Here is a 16,982-nt window from a genome sequence, read left to right as displayed (position 1 = left end):
AGACAAGCTCTCTTCTCTGAGTTTCAGTGGTCAGAGCAGTCTCTGTAGGCAAGCTCTCCTCTCTCAGGGAAGGTGTACAGTTATCTGGTGTTTGGACCTCCTCCTGGCTGAAGGTGAAGGCCCAAAACAGAATCTTTCCCAGAAGCTGTGTTGCTTTGGCCAGGAAGGTGGCCAGTTGTCTGGAGTCGAAGATGTCGCAGCCTCAGAAGCTCTGTGGCTCTTGCCGGGAAGGTGGCTGGTTGTCTGGAGCTGAGGATGGTGCCGCCCCAGAATCTCTGCGACTCTCTCGCCCGTCCCAGAAACGGCTGGCACTCTGTATTCCACACGGTCACCCGTGCAGCCTGCCCTCCGCGGAGTCCCGGAGCCAAGAAGGCTCCCGCCGGCGCCTGTGCCACAAACCTCTCAGGCCAGGCAGACCCCCGTGCTCTCACCAGGAAGGTGGCCGGCTGTCTGGAGCTGAAGATGGCGCCGCCCAGAAGCTCTGCGACTCTCTCGCCCGTCCCAGAAACAGCTGGCACTCTGTATTCCACACGGTCACCCGTGCAGCCTGCCCTCCGCGGAGTCCCGGAGCCAAGAAGGCTCCCGCCGGCGCCTGTGCCACAAACCTCTCAGGCCAGGCAGACCCCGTCTATGGGATTGTTTTAAGTTTACATGAATATTTATGAAGTGGATAGATATTCATGGAGATAAGGTAATCGTCTCTCCCAAATCATGGTAGAACAGACTCTATTTTAGGGCATTTCATCCCATTATCCTCTTGAAAAGCCTATAAGGAAGACCTAAACCATAATGCAAATGACATAATAAATCCCGGGTCCTCTGAGGATTCGGACTGTTTTTAGTACATATGTGTGAAGATGGAGAAAGTCCCCTGGCATCTGGGTTTCTCATAAAGCTGGGAAAACTAACTGCAGTTTCAGAGATGCTTTACCATAGAGGGCAAGGATGAGAATGTAGTTGTAATAAGTTTGTAGTGGTGAATGCAACTGAACATGAGCCACCGATACAAGCAGGTAACAAAAGCAATCTGTTTTGGGAATGGTATCCTAGGGAGCATACGTTGTTGCCTTCCTGATGTAATAGAAGGCTCAAGTCTGTAAATTTTCATGCCTTCATAAATTCACAGGCAAATGGATGAAACTAGAAAATATCATCCTGAGTGAGGTAACACAGGGACAAAAGAACACACATGATAGGTACTCACTGATAAGTGGATATTAGGAAAAAAGCTCAGAATGCCCATGACTCAAATTACAGACCAATGAAGCTTAAGAAGAAGGAAGACCAAAAAAAAAGTGTGGATGCTTCAGTCCTAGTTAGAAGGGGGAACAAAATAATCATGGGAGGTAGAGGGTGGGATGTACTTGGGAGGAAGAGAGGAAGGGGAGAGCAATAAATGGGGGCAGGATCAGATGTGGGAGGAGATGGGGGAAGTGTACAGAGGGTCAGGAAATTGATCAGAGGTGTGTAGCAATGGGGGATGGGGAACTGGGGGTATCCAACAGAAAGTCCCAGATGCCAGGAAAGCAAGATGCTCCCAGGACCTAACAGGGATGACATTAGCTGAAATACCCAATAATGGAAGAGAGAACCTGTAGAGAACATATTCAGAGGTAAGGCACAGCCCCCAGTTGAGGGATGGAGCCACCTACCATTCTCAAAATTTTAACCCAGAATAGCTTCTGTCTAAAAGAAATACAGGGACAAAGAATAGAGCAGAGACTGAAGGGCAGGCCACTCAGAGACTGCCCCACATGGGGATTCATCCCATATGCAGCCACCAAAACTAGTCACTATTGCAGATGCTAAGAAGTGCTTGCTAACATTCTTACCGATAAAGATGTAGATGCTTGCAGCCAAACATCGACTGAGCATGGAGACCCCAATGGAGGAGTAAGGGGAAGGACTGAAGGAGCTGAAGGAGTTTGCAACTCCACAGGAAGAGCAACAATATCAACCAACCAGACCCCCCCCCCCCAAAGCTCCCAGGGACTGAACAACCAACCAAAGAATACATATGGAAGGATCCATGGCTCCAGCTGCATATGTAGCAGAGGATGGCCTTATCTGGCATCAATCGCAGGGGAGGCCCTTGGTCCTATGAAGGTTTGATGCCAGAGGATAGGGGAATGCTAGGGTGGTGAGGTGGGAGTGGATGGGCGGGTAGGGGAGGACCCTCATAGAAGCTTGGAGAAGGGGGTGGGCTAGGGGGTTTTGGGAGGGGAAACTGGGAATGGGTATAACATTTGAAATGTAAAAAAATAAAATAACCAATAAAATTGTTTTTAAATTGTTCCACAGTTTCAAAGCAGCATGATATACTCCATGCTAAAAGGAGGTATTAATGATGAAGATAGAATCTAAAACTGCAATTTTAGATTCAAATGTCATCTCTGAGAGTCATTGGCTTGATGGTCTTGTATAAGTTATGCTGATTATTTATGTCTTGGTTTACTTGAAAAGCAGGCAATATAGCTGGGGATGGTGACACATGTGAGACACAGAAGCAGGAGAATGAGGCGTTCAAGGTCATCCTTAGCTTCAAACTAAGCTCAAACTCAGCTTGGCCTGTATGAGACCCTTTCACAAACAGCAGCAATAAAGAAAAACAAAAATGGGCGTTGAGTGTTTTCATAGTTCAAAGGATAAGTCATAATGTAAACATTAGCTTATGCAACCATCATTAAAGTGATTTAGCTGACTTAGGTGCTATGATTATGATTTATGTGTATATACAAACACAAGGAACATATATTCACACATATGAAATCATGTATAGGCATATATGTACATGCATGCATGGTAATCATTGATAAAAGTTATATCTAATCATACTCATCAATGTGCAAAAAAAAGTGAAGGTGCACATTGCTAGAGCTATAACATAAATGCCTTTTGTTCAGGCAAGTTTCTAAATGCTATCTTAATGCATCCAGCAATCAATTACCAGGGATCCAGGTAAAATTCTGTAGAGGGTGCCTTTCTCCTGAATATTATATACAATATGAATTAGTTATTAAAGGAACATTAGCATATCTGATCTCTATTGAGTTGCATCTACTTGGTTACTAGTTTGCTACTTGGTTACAAGACAGAAGTTAAAAGAAAGGAATAAACAACTCTCTCTCTTAATTGAGAACCTCACATGACACACTTCTATAAACAAGCTTTAAACTACAAGCAATGAAGTTATGTTTCTCATAGACGTATGATCCAGTACAAAAACAGAAAGAAAAAGGAAAAGAAAAGAAAAGAAAAGAAAAGGAAAGGAAAGGAAAGGAAAGGAAAGGAAAGAAGAAGAGAAAGGAAAGAAGAAAAGGAAATAAAGGAGGAGGGAAAGAAAGGAGGGAGGGAGGGAGGGAAGGAAGGAAAGAAAGAAAGAAAGAAAGAAAGAAAGAAAGAAAGAAAGAAAGAAAGGAAGAGAAAGAAAGGTGACCAGAAACTCCCTGCTGAGTCAAGTTTGTATAGCATTAATAATTGTATAGGGTTCAAAGGTCTAAAGAAAGTGAGAAAAAATGTCACTAAGCATCAGAGCCATCAGCATCAGTCTCTTCCCATTCATGCACAGCAGGACTCACAGTTTGCACATCCTGCAGACCACACACTTTGGAAGCATGCATTTCATTTATGATCCCATTTATGCTTCTTAAATGCCACAGCTACAAGTGTCTAATTTTGTACCCTTTGTTCTGTGCTGTTTAGTATTTTATTGCCTACATTCTATTTCCTATTTGCTGCTTGAATGAGCATTTGCTTGGGCTTACCTACCCACTCCATCTTTTATTTCCTAAATTAAAAAGGGATATCAATGCAGATCACAATTTTGCTCTACAGCATCTACAAATGCTTTACAAAAATCATGATATGAATGGTAAGTATCCAAAGGAGATTGAATCGACACAGGAAAAAGTACTGTCAATACCTTAAATATGGATGGAAGCACCATAACTTCAATAATTAATACAGAACAGATAAGTAACATAGCTCAATATTAAGATGTTCAACTTCCTTCTCTCAGCTGTAACAGTTTGATTATTGTAAGGAGGGAAAAGCATTGTCTTGGTATAAGGAAGAAAGAAAAGTAGAGTATTTCCTGGTTTGAGACAGAGAAGGTGAGTAGAAGCATGCGAAATCTCCGAGTGCAGGTGAGCTTGAGTGCTTATGATGATCCCATATGTTAAGCCAGCAGGAGGAGGAGGGTTGCTGACAGTTGAAGGCTAGCCTAGTGTAAATTGTGAGATTCTATCTCAAAACAAAACAAATCAACCAGAGTGAGCATGGTGAAGAGAGGATGAAAGGGAGGAAGAAGTCACAAGAGCATCCAGGGGGACGTTGGATGTTGGGGAGAGTTGGCAAAGATGGTTTCTCTTTTCTTAGTTATAAACACATACAGGAAGGGGAACTTTGTTCCTGACTTGATGTAACTGCTAGAAGAATGCACTGACCATGGATGGATCATCCAGGAGTGCAGGGTGTCGCTTACACAGTATAACTGTGATTCACAGCCCCATGTAACCGTGGTACCTTTCCTTCTCTGCATAGTCCAGCACTTGCTGATGTGGTGATGGCAGGCAGCTCACATTCACTTAGTGAGGATTGTGAGGCAGCCATTCTCCATCACAGCTTCCTATAGGTTACCTGGACTATTCCCTAGGTCAATCCTACTTGAAAAGTATTCTCACTAAGCCAGCGTCAATGAGATTTAAGAGATTCAGAGACAAAAGTGGTTTGCCCAGATTGTCAGAATGACAATTATTTAAATCAGGCTGTGTCAGTGCCCAAACCCAATATTAAAACCATTACCTCCACCACCATCAAAACACAAGGCTGAATAGGTCAAGGCTACCAAGGTCAGGTACCTTTTGTGATATAAAAAGGAGATTCCACTCAGCATCAAACAATATCCACTGATAGATACTGTGGTAAGACCCAGACAAACAGGATGAACATAAACAGCATAAACCAAGATATAATGTTCAAATTATTTAACACAATTATGACCTTAACTTGATTTACTATAAAGAACACATGCACACACACACACACACACACACACACACACACACACACATGCATGTTCTTGCATGAGTCTAAGCACATTTCTTATTCTGTTTTGTAACAGAGTTCTCAGTTTAATTCTTGCCTAATTTCAATATATAGTAAAATTATTCTATCAAATATTACAGAAACAGTACCTCTGTTATTTTCTGAGTTTAGGTTCCTAGTTACCTTACTTGGTTCCCACCAAACCCTTAACCTTCTGTAGGCAGAACTGAAAGGGTAAGTGCAGAAGGAGGCCTCTTACCTGCTTCAGGGCCTTTTTGGTGTGCTGCTGGAAGGAAGATACCAGCTTGCTTTGCACTGCCGTGTTCGTAAGGCTGCAATCTCGAGTGGAAGATACTTCATCCGTTACCTGCTTCGTACACACTAGAAGCAGAGAGAGATAATGATATTACTAATTTGAATTCCTTTTTTTACACCCACTGTAATTAACTCACTTGGAGCTTTTCTCCAGTTGAAAATGGATACTTAAAATACAGCAAAATAGCACAGTGTGCGGAAGCATATCTGGATTCCAAGAGAAGGGATCATTTAGTAACTGTGGCCGCAGTTCCACTTGACTGCTGTATATATTCCAGCTTCCATTCCCACTGACAATTGGGTCTGTGCCCTAGGGCAAGTGGACCACATACAAACAGCTATGTAAGTGCCATACAAGTCGGGGGTCAATAAACACTATGTCTATCTGCATATGCAGATCCTAAATTGGAACAATCTTAGTGAATGGCATTGTCTTAAACAAACCCAGTTCCACAGACTAAAAATGACTCTTGGACTCAACAGCTGGTCCCTAGAGAATTCATGGAGGCCCAGGATGAATTTCTCTTTCTATGGGCTAAGATCTCTGATTCTTGCTATCAACTCAAGATAACTGTTTTGTCAAACAATTTATCTGTTCTGCAGATAGCAATGTGTTCTGTCCACTTTGTCAGATGTGTGCTTTCCTTTGGCTTGTCGCACATGGAAAGTTTTATTTCCAAACACTGCTGCTGAGAACTGATATCTTTCTGAAGTGAGTGATCCAGAAGCACAGAGTCCACTGCTCTGTGACCCATGTGTTTGGGAGTTCCTCCTTCAGCCCTCTCCCAGCTAGGAGGCTCTGGGCAGGGATACAGAGAAGACCCTGCTATCCTCACACTAGAGGAAGGAGTGAGATTTGCAGAAGCAAAGTGAGGAGAAAGTAGCAAGACAAGTCACAGAATGGAGGCATATGTCAAAGGCAGGAGGCAAGAGGAAGTTTCATGGAAGAAAATAACTTGAGAACATATTGTCAAAGCTCAAAACAAGGCTTTTTAAGGGCACTGGGTACAAGATAAGTCAAGACTATTTTCCAAGTGATGGCAACTTGGGGGTGGAGGTTCTGAACAGACTTTTTAAGAAAACTACAGAATAGAGACTGTTCAGTTATCAATAACCAAAACATACCCCCAATAAAAGAAATAAATAGTTACTGCAAAATGGATAGAGTCTTTACATAATATTTGCTTTGGAAAGACTTTAGCACATTTCACCTACAAATGAACATGTAATTCATTGGAAATTTTTGTTTAAATCAGTGTTAAGTTTTGTTTTAATACAGAAAGTAATTTGGAAGCCAAAATGAACATATTTAGCAAAAATGTTAATTACTGTTAATTATTTTTCTAGAAATTTTACATATGGGATCTCAGCTCTAACAGTTTGATTATTGTAAGGAGGGAAAAGCATTATCTTGGTATAAGGAAGAAAGAAAAGTAGAGCCCAGAAAGGCTAAGAAAGTCACACAGTGTTACAGACAATGACCTCACACTGGGGATCCCAGGCTAGCACAGTCCTGTAACTGACTGTCTTCCACAGAAAAATACTGGCCCCAAAAGTGAAGATCTGATACAGAAATTTCCACATTTTAATAAGTATCATTTAGCAATATGAGTTTGGATGTACTAAGTGGGAAGGTCATAGAGCTTAAAGGATTAGGGTATTCAGTAACAGAGCAATAGAAGGGCTACAGTAAATGTATTTTGACATGTGCTTCTTGGAAAGATCACTCAGTGCTTAAGAGTTCTTTTTGTTCTGTAAAGGACCCAAGTTTGGTTTCCAGCATCTGGATTTGATGGCCTATTCTGATCTCTGCAGACAAGTGTTCATGTGTGTTAATACACACACACACACACACACACAGAGAGAGAGAGAGAGAGAGAGAGAGAGAGAGAGAGAGAGAGAGAGAGAGAGAGAGAGACACAGATAATAACAACACTTAAAAAAAAGATTTGGGTGCACATATAGGGACAGAGTCTTGGAATTAAAGGTCAGATGGCTTTCTTCCACCTGATACGATGTGACAGTTTTCATTAAGGCAGCCTAAATTTTCCAGCAGAGACTCCTTGTAACTCTTCCTGAGGATGATGGTCACCAGGCTTCTTTCCTGGTATGATTGCTAAAATTTCACAAAAGCTGCTTTACCAATAAATACTCATTGGATCATACTCCAAACATAGATCAATTTGTATTCTAATTACACAGACTATTAATGTTCTGAAGTCTCTATAATGTATGACCAACCAAAGAAGTGACACAAGGTGGCAGGCAGAATATATCATCCTAGTTGGAAGAACTGAGCCAATGGACATAATAAAAGCCCAGCTAAAGGTAAAGTAGGCATTAGCAAATATGCTTTATGACTTCTACATTCTTGGTAGCATCTCCACTCAGGAAACCAAAAACTTACTGCCTGGATTAATCTGGAAAAGCAAAAGCAGTCCACAGGTCATGGGAAACTCACAGAAAACACAAAATTGCTTTTCCACACTTAACATGTAGATTCAAATTTACTATCAATTTGTTTAGGAAACATTTTTAATAATAAGTCTTTCTTTAAAACTCTGCTTTCACTTGGGCGTGAACTCAGCAGAGGGTCCCAGGTCCCCAGAGGGCTCTTCACACAGCAGGCACTCTAGCATACCCAGGATCTTGAGATCACTGGTGAGTGGTACTCAACATCTGGTCCAAAAAAACCTGGAGGGTCATGTGCCAGCAGGGTCAGGGACAAAGGAAATCCACCCAACCACTGGCTGGGGTTCATTCTGGTCGGCGACAGCCCCTCACACCTTTTTTGTTTGTTTGGTTGGTTGGTTTTTCAGGACAGAGTTTCTCTGTATAACCCTGGCTGTCCTGGAACTCAGAAATCTGCCTGCATCTGCCTCCCAAACGCTGGGATTAAAGGCTTGCAGCAACATCAACCTGCCCCTCGTAATCTTGGGTTCGAACTCAGCAGGCCCTAGCACACCCAGGATCTTGGGAGCACTGAGACCAGTCTACACAGGAGAGCATGTGGGCAGCAGAAGCAACAGAGCTTCTTGGAAAGGGTCCCTTCAGGCTTTCATCCTCAGCCAGGAGGCAGAGCTGAGACCCAGACACCTGGACACCTTCCCTACCAGAGGAGAGTTGGCCTCTAGGGAGGTCTCTGACCCCTGAACTCAGGAAGTAGATGAGAACTCCAGACTTCTGTGCACCTTCTCTTCAAGAGGAGAGCTTACCTGCAGAGAGTGCTCTGACCACTGGGACTCAGGAGAGAGTTGGACTTCCAGGAGTGCTGACAGAGGCTAACATAATCACAGGAGGAACAAGCTCCAGCCAGAGACAGCTAGAATATTTAACACCAGAGATTACCAGATGGCGAAAGGCAAACATATGAATCTTACTAACAGAAAGCAAGACCACTCAGCATCATAAGAACCCAGTACGCCCAACACAGCGAGTCCTGGATACCCTAACACAACACAAAAGCAAGATTTGGATTTAAAATCATATCTCCTGACACTGGTAGAGGATTTTAAGACAGGAATCAATAACTCACTTAACGACACAGGAGAACACTGCTAAACACATAGAAGTCCTTAAAGAATTACAAGAAAACACTTCTAAACAGGTAGAAGTCCTTAAAGAGGAAACACAAAAATCCCTTAAACAATTACAGGAAAACACAACCAAACAGGGAAGTAATTGAACAAAACCATCCAAGATATAAAAATGGAAGTAGAAACAATGAAGAAAACTCAAAGGGAGACAACTCTGGAGAGAGAAACACTAAGAAAGAAACCGGGAATCATAGATGCGAGCATCAGCAACAGAACATAAGAGATGGAAGAGAGAATCTCAGGTGCAGAAGATTCCATAGAGAACATGGACACAACAATCAAAGAAAATGCAAAATACAAAAAGATCCTAACCCAAAACATCCAGGAAATCCAGGACACGATGAGAAGACCAAACCTAGAGGATAATAGGTATAGATGAGAACGAAGATTTTCAAATTAAAGGGCCAGTAAATATCTTCAACAAAAAGATTGTTCTATAAAACAAAACTTCCCTAACCTAAAGAAAGAGATGCCCATGAACATATAAGTAGCGCAGACTACTATACCCAGCAAAACTCTCACTTACCATAGATGGAGAAACCAAAGTATTCCATGACAAAACCAAATTCATACAATATCTTTCCATGAATCCAGGCCTTCAAAGGATAACAAAGGGAAAATACCAACACAAGGAGGGAAATTACTCCCTAGAAAAAACAGGACAGTACTCCTTTAACAAACCTAAAAGAAGATAGCTGCAAGAACAGAATCCTAAATATAATAATAATAATAATAATAACAATAATAAACAGGAAGCAACAATTATTTTTCCTTAATATTTCTTAATATAAATGGACTCAATCCCCAAATAAAAAGACATAGACTAACAAACTGGCTGCATAAACATGACCCAACTTTTTGCTGCTTACAGGAAACCCATCTAAGGGGAAAAGACAGATACTACCTCAGAGTAAAGGGCTGGAAAACAATTTTCCAAGCAAATGGTCAGAAGAATCAAGCTGGAGTAGTCATTGTAATATTGAATAAAATCTACTTCCAACCCAACGTTATCAAAAAATACAAGAAGGGGCACTTCATACACATCAAAGGTAAAATTTTCCAAGATGAACTCTCAATTCTGAATATTTATGCTCCAAATGTAAGGGAATCATCATTCATTACGAAAACTATAGTAAAGTTCAAAGCACACATTGAATCTCACACAATAATAGTAGGAGACTTCAACACCCCACTCTCATCAATGGAGAGATCCTAGAAACAGAAACTAAACAGAGACAGTGAAACTAACAGAAGTTATGAAACAAATGGATCTAACAGATATCTCCATAATATTTTTTTCTTAAAACAAAAGGATATACCTTCTTCTCAGCACCTCATGGTACCTTCTCCAAAACTGACCATATAACTGGTCACAAAACAGGACTCATCAGATACAAAAATATTGAAATTATCCCATGAATCCTATCAGATCACCACAGACTAAGGCTGATTTTCAATAACAACATAAATAATACAAAGCCAATATTCACATGGAAGCTGAACAACACTCTAATCAATGATAACTTGGTCAAGGAAGAAATCAAGAAAGAAATTAAGGAATTTTTAGAGTTTAATGAAAATGAAGCCACAACATACCCAAACTTATGGGACACAATGAAAGCAGTCCTGAGAGGAAAACTCATACCTGTGAGTGCCTCCAAAAAGAAACTAGAGAGAGCATACACTACCAGCTTGACAGCACACCTAAAAGCTCTAGAACAAAAGGAAGCAAATTCACCCATGAGGAGTAGATGACAGGAAATAATCAAAATTGGGGCTGAAATCAACCAAGTGGAAACAAAAAGAACTATTCAAAGAATCAACCCAACCAGGAGCTGATTCTTTGAGAAAATCAACAAGATAGACAAAACATTAGTTAGACTAACTAGCGGGTACAGGGACAGTATCCTAATTAACAAAATCAGAAATGGAAAGGGAGATATAACAACAGAGCCTGAGGAAATCCAAAACATCAACAGATCCTAGTACAAAAGCCTATACTCAACAAAACTGGAAAACCTGGATGAAATGGACAAATTTCTACACAGATACCAGGTACCAAAGTTAAATTAGGATCAGGTTAATGATCTAAACAGTCCCATATCCCCTAAAGAAATAGAAGCAATCATTAATAGTCTCCCAACCAAAGAAAGGCCCAGGACCAGATGGGTTTAGTGCAGAGTTCTATCAGACCTTCAGAGAAGACCTAATATCAACTCTCCTCAAACTATTCCACAAAATAGAAACAAAAGGTACTCTACCCAATTCATTCTAGGAAGCTGCAATTACTCTGATACCTAAACCACACAAAGACCCAACAAAGAAACAGATCTTCAGACCAATTTTCCTTAAGAATATCGATACAAAAATTCTCATTAAAATTTGCGCAAACTGAATCCAAGAACAAATCAAAATGATCATCCATCATGATCAAGTAGGCTTCATTCCAGGGAAGCAGGGATAGTTTAATATATGGAAATCCATCAATGTAATCGGCTATATAAACAAACTCAAAGACAAAAACCACATGATCATCTCATTGTATGCTAAGAAAGCATTTGACAAAATCCAACACCCTTCATGATAAAAGTATTGGAAAGATCAGGAATTCAAGGCCCATACCAAAACATAATAAAGGCAATATACAGCAAACTAGTAGCCAACATCAAACTAAATGGAAAGAAGCTAGAAGCAATCCCACTAATATCAGGGACTAGACAAGGCTGCCCACTTTCTCCCTACCTATTCAATATAATACTTGAAGTCCTAGCCAGAACATATAGACAACAAAAGGAGGTCAAAGGGATACAAATTGGAAAGGAATGTCAAAATATCACTATTTGCAGATGATATGATAGTATATATAAGTGATCATAAAAATTCTACCAGAGAATTTCTAAACCTGATAAACAGGTTTATCAGTGGAGTAGCTGGATATAAAATATATCAAACAAATCAGTGGCCTTTCTCTATATAAAGGATAAACAGGCTGAGAAAGAATTTAGGAAAACAACACCCTTCACAATAGTTACAAATAACATTAAATATCTTGGTGTTACTCTACCTAAAGAAATGAAAGATCTGTATGATAAGAACTTCAAGTCTTTGAAGAAAGAAATCAAAGAAGATCTAAAAGGATGGAAAGATTTCCCGTGCTCATGGGTTGGCAGGATAAATATAGTAAAAAAGACTATCTTGATGAAAGCAGTCTACAGATTCAATGCAATCACCATCAAAGTTCCAACTCAATTCTTCACTGAGATAGAAAGGGCAATTTGCAAATTCATCTGGAATAACAAAAAACCTAGGATAGGAAAAACTATTCTCACTGATAAAAGAACCTCTGGTGGAATCACCATGCCTGACCTCAAGCTGTACTACAGAGGAACTGTGATGAAAACTACATGATACTGGTACAGCAACAGAAAGGTAGACCCCTGGAATAGAGCTGAAGACCCAGAAATGAATCCACACACCCATGGTCACTTGATCTTTGACAAGGGAGCAAAAAGCATCCAGTGGAAAAAAGACAGTATTTTCAACAAATGGTGCTTGCACAAATGGCGGTTATCCTGTAGAAGAATGTGAATTGGCCCATTCTTATTTCCTTGCACAAAAATCAAGTCTAAGTGGATCAAGAAACTCCATATAAAACCAGAGACACTAAAACTTATAGAGGAGAAAGTGGGGAAATGTTTTGAAGATATGGGCACAGGGAAAAAAATTCCTGAACTGAACATCAATGGCTTGTGCTATAAGATAGAGAATTTACAAATGGGACCGCATAAAATTGCAAAGCTTCTGTAAGGCAAAAGACACTGTCAATAAGACAAAAAGTCCACCAACAGATTGGGAAAGAATCTTTACCAATCCTAAATCTGATAGAGGACTGATATCCAATATATATAAAGAACTCAAAAGATGGACTCCAGAAAATCAAATAACCCTATTAAAAATGGAGCTAAAGAAAGAATTCTCAACTGAGGAATACCGAACAGCTAAGAAGCACCTGAAAAAACTGTTCAACATCCTTAATTATCAGGGAAATGCAAATCAAAACAACCCTGAGATTCCACCTTACACCAGTCAGAATGGCTAAGATAAAAAATTCAGGTGACAGCAGATGCTGGCGAGGATGTGGAGAAAGAGGAACACTCCTCCATTGTTGGTGGGATTGCAAGCTTGTTTAACCACTCTGGAAGTCGTTCTGGAGGTTCCTCAGAAAATTGGACATAGTACTACCGGAAGATCCAGCAATTCATCTCCTGGGCATATACCCAGAAGATGTCCCAACTTGTAATAAGGACACATCCTTCACTATGTTCTTAGCAGCCTTATTTATAATAGCCAGAAGCTGGAAAGAACCCAGATGTCCCTCAACAGAGGAATGGATACAGAAAATGTGGTACATTAACAATGGAGTACAACTCAGCAATTAAAAACAATGAATTCATGAAATTCTTCAGCAAATGGAGGCATCTGGAGGATATTATCTTGATTGAGGTAACCCAATCACAAAAAAACACTCATGATATGCACTCACTAATAAGCGGATATTAGCCCAGAAACTTAGAATACCCAAGACACAACTTGCAAAACACATGAAACTCAAGAAGAAGTTAGACCAAAGTGTGGATATTTCACTCCTTCTTAGAATGGGGAACAAAATACCCATGGGAGGAGTTACAGAGTCAAAGTTGGGAGCTGAGAAGGAAGGAAGGAAGGAAGGAAGGAAGGAAGGAAGGAAGGAAGGAAGGAAGGACCATCCAGAGACTGCCCCACCCAAGGATCTATCCCATATACAAACCACCAAACCCAGATACTATTTCATATGCCAGCAAGAATTTGCTGATAGGACCCTGACATAGCTATCTCTTGTGAGGCTATGCCTATGCCTGGCAAATTCAGAAGTGGATGCTCAGAGTCATCTATTGGAACAAACACAAGGCCCCGAATGAAGGAGTTAGAGAAAATACCCAAGGAGCTAAAGGGGTCTGCAACCCTATAGAATGAACAACAATATGAACTATCCAGTACCTCCCAGAACTTGTGTCTCTAGTTACATATTTAGCAGAGGATGGCCTAGTAGGTCATCAATGGAAGGAGAGGACCTTGATCTTGTAAAGATTATATGCACCATTTCAGGGGAATGCCAGGGACAGGGAGCAGGAGTGCGTGGGTTGGGGAGCAGGGTTGGGGGAGGGTTAGGGAACTTTCAGGATAGCATTTGAAATGTAAATGAAGAAAAAATCTAAAAAAATAAAAATTAAAAGCTCAAGAATAAGGAAGACCAAAGTGTGGATGCTTAGGTCCTTCTTAGAAGGGGGAACCAAATACTCACAGGAGGAAATAGGGAAACAAAATATGGAGCAGAGACTGAAGGAAAGGTCATCCAGAAACTGCCATACCTAGGGACCCATCTCACATACAGTCACCAAACCCAGACACTATTGTGGTTGCCAAGAAGTGCTTGCTGACAGGAGCCTGATATAGCTACCTGTCTCTTGAAAGGCTCTGCGAGAGCCTGACAAATACAGAGGCGGATGCTCATAGCCAACCACTGGACTGAGTGCAGGTTCTCCAGTTGAGGAGTTAGAGAAAGAACTGAAGGAGCTGAACTCTCCAGAGCTCCCAGGGACTAAATCACCAACCAAAAAGTACACAGGGAGGGAACCATGGCTCCTGTCGCATATGTAGTATATTGTTTGGCATCAATGGGAGGAGAGGCCCTTGGTCCTGTGAAGGCTCGATGCCCCAGTGTAGGGAAATGCCAGGGTGAAGAGGTGGGAGTGGGTGAGTGGGTAGGGGAACACGGTTATAGAAGCAGGGGTGGGGATGGGATAGGGAGTTTCCAGGGGGAAACCAGGAAAAAGAATATCATTTGAAATGTAAATAAAGAAAATATCCAATAAAAAATAAATAAATGAATGTATCTTGACTTTGATATGGACATATTCATCCATAGAATCTAAGCAGTGGCTTATAGTAAGCATATATTATTTTAAAGTATGGATAAATATAAACACAAAGTTTATGTGAACATCTCAATTAGTTTACTCATACTTTTGCCAAATATATGACAGGAGGGTCATAGAATTGAAAATGCCCATCCATTGTACAGATTCATATTCTGACAAAACATGAGGCTTTCATCTTTTTCACTGATTTTATAGCTGTCCTAAGAGTAGGTGTGATGTATAATTGGAGGTGTAAATATTCATCTAGGAGGTGAAGCTTGTTTTGTGAACTGCAAAGTGAGGGTAAGTTAATGTTAGAGGAGAGATCACAGGGAATTCCCCGTAAGTGGAATTACAACAGGAGGTAGAAAATCAAACAACTGGGACAGATGATTTAACGAATAAATATTAAACCTTGACACACAGCTTAGAACCTGATACCTTCTTGGCATTTAAGACAGAGTGGAAGCAGGGAATTTTCTTTTAAAAAAAAAAAAAACTACATCAGTATGGTCGTAGAATTAAGAGCAGATCTTTGCATGGCAAATCTCATAGATGACATTGATGAGCACACTGAAAACGAGGAGCAGAGCTACTACTGTGTCTGCATTTTGCTGCATTTCATTACATGCTGCTATATTTTGCTACATGTTGCCACATTTTGTTACATTTTGCTACATGTTGCTTGCCTCCCCAAATTAAGCAAATTGAAAACGTGGTTTAACTTAGATCTACTCTTAAACTTCCTCATCAACCATCATTCCACACACAAGCTTCCCACTCCTTACTTAAAAAGTGCGGAGAGCAAATATTATAGGGAACTATAAAGTATTCTTAACAGACAGAGACAAGGTGACAATCTGACAACAATCTGGATTTCCTTCTTTTTCTAGGTGTCTCCAAGTTGTCCTCTAGCCTCTTTTCCATTCCACTGACCTTGAACATGCTATTGCAAGAACTGATGTCACTCCTTTACAGTTGAATGGGACCATGGCTATTCCCTTCTAATCCACATGTGAACTCACTGACAGAAGAACAAGAGGCCCCATAGAGCTAGCTTTGATCTTCAACCCAAGACACAAATGAGGGAGGAATTACAAAGTAGACTCAATTTGCATGTATTTCTGGTCTCACATTTCACTGGCTTCTACAACTCCCAACACCTCTATGTAGTCAAGAGGGCAAGAACACAACTTTTCCACCACTTGCTGCTCTGGCTTTCACTGCATCCTCCCCAAAGAGTTTTCCTCATTATGCTGTCAGGTAAGCTTATCTTGGAAGATCAAACTCCAACAGGTTCTCCATAAATTCCCTTACTGCCTCTGAGGCAGCCTTGCTTCTTCCTACCATACATCCTTGGAAGTCAGTGGACACAGTTCTTGGTCCCTGCAGAGATGGGATGTGTTCTCATGCTTGCCACAGCAGCCCTGACTGAGCTCAGCAACTCAGGGCTAATTTACATGCAAAAACAAGCTTATTACATTGGAATTTTTTTTTTTTTTGAGACAGTGTTTCTCTGTATAGCCCTTGCAGTCCTGGAACTCACTTTGTAGACCAGGCTGGCCTCGAACTCAGAAATCTGCCTGCCTCTGCCTCCACAGTGCTGGGATTAAAGGCATGCGCCACCACACCCGGCTCTACATTGAGTTTTTAAATTTGATTTTCATTAAATTCATTCAAGGTATCTATTTTTACAGTTAGCTTTTAATTGCTGTGCTTATCAAGTACTGAAGGAGAGAAAAACAAAGGTATTTTGTATGATAGAAATTTATATATCAAACATTTTAACTAACAAGTCTTTGGAAAAAATATGTATATTAAAGTCAATTAAGACATATAGGAAAGCAAACTCAAAAAAAATGTGCCCTGCAAAAGGCTTGGAAGTTCCACAGACAGGCACTAGGCACAGATGAATTTCCCTGTGCCATCCTTACTCAGTGCCTTACTTTAAGAGGGGTTTATTTATTTATTTATTTATATAAGAAAATAAAATCAAAATTTCAAATTCAAACCTAAAGTCATTAAGCTGTACAAAATGGCAGAGTGGTGTGGGTACAAACCACAGTGC

General features: G+C 40.6%; 1 protein-coding gene across 13 annotated transcripts in view; it reads right to left on the bottom strand.

Moving 5' to 3' along the window:
* Positions 1-16,982, bottom strand: part of Asxl3 (additional sex combs like 3, transcriptional regulator) — a 186,151-nt gene that overhangs the window by 90,247 nt on the left and 78,922 nt on the right. For all 13 annotated transcript variants that reach the window (XM_006525739.3, XM_006525740.2, XM_030250369.1 and 10 more), the window contains one exon: positions 5,306-5,427. In XM_006525739.3, coding sequence (XP_006525802.1) covers positions 5,306-5,427 — 122 coding nt within the window. The remainder of the gene's footprint in view (positions 1-5,305; positions 5,428-16,982) is intronic.

The sequence above is a fragment of the Mus musculus genome, chromosome 18 (genome assembly GCF_000001635.26).
Source record: "Mus musculus strain C57BL/6J chromosome 18, GRCm38.p6 C57BL/6J".
Lineage (NCBI taxonomy): Eukaryota > Metazoa > Chordata > Mammalia > Rodentia > Muridae > Mus > Mus musculus.
This window is presented reverse-complemented; position numbering and strand designations above follow the sequence as displayed.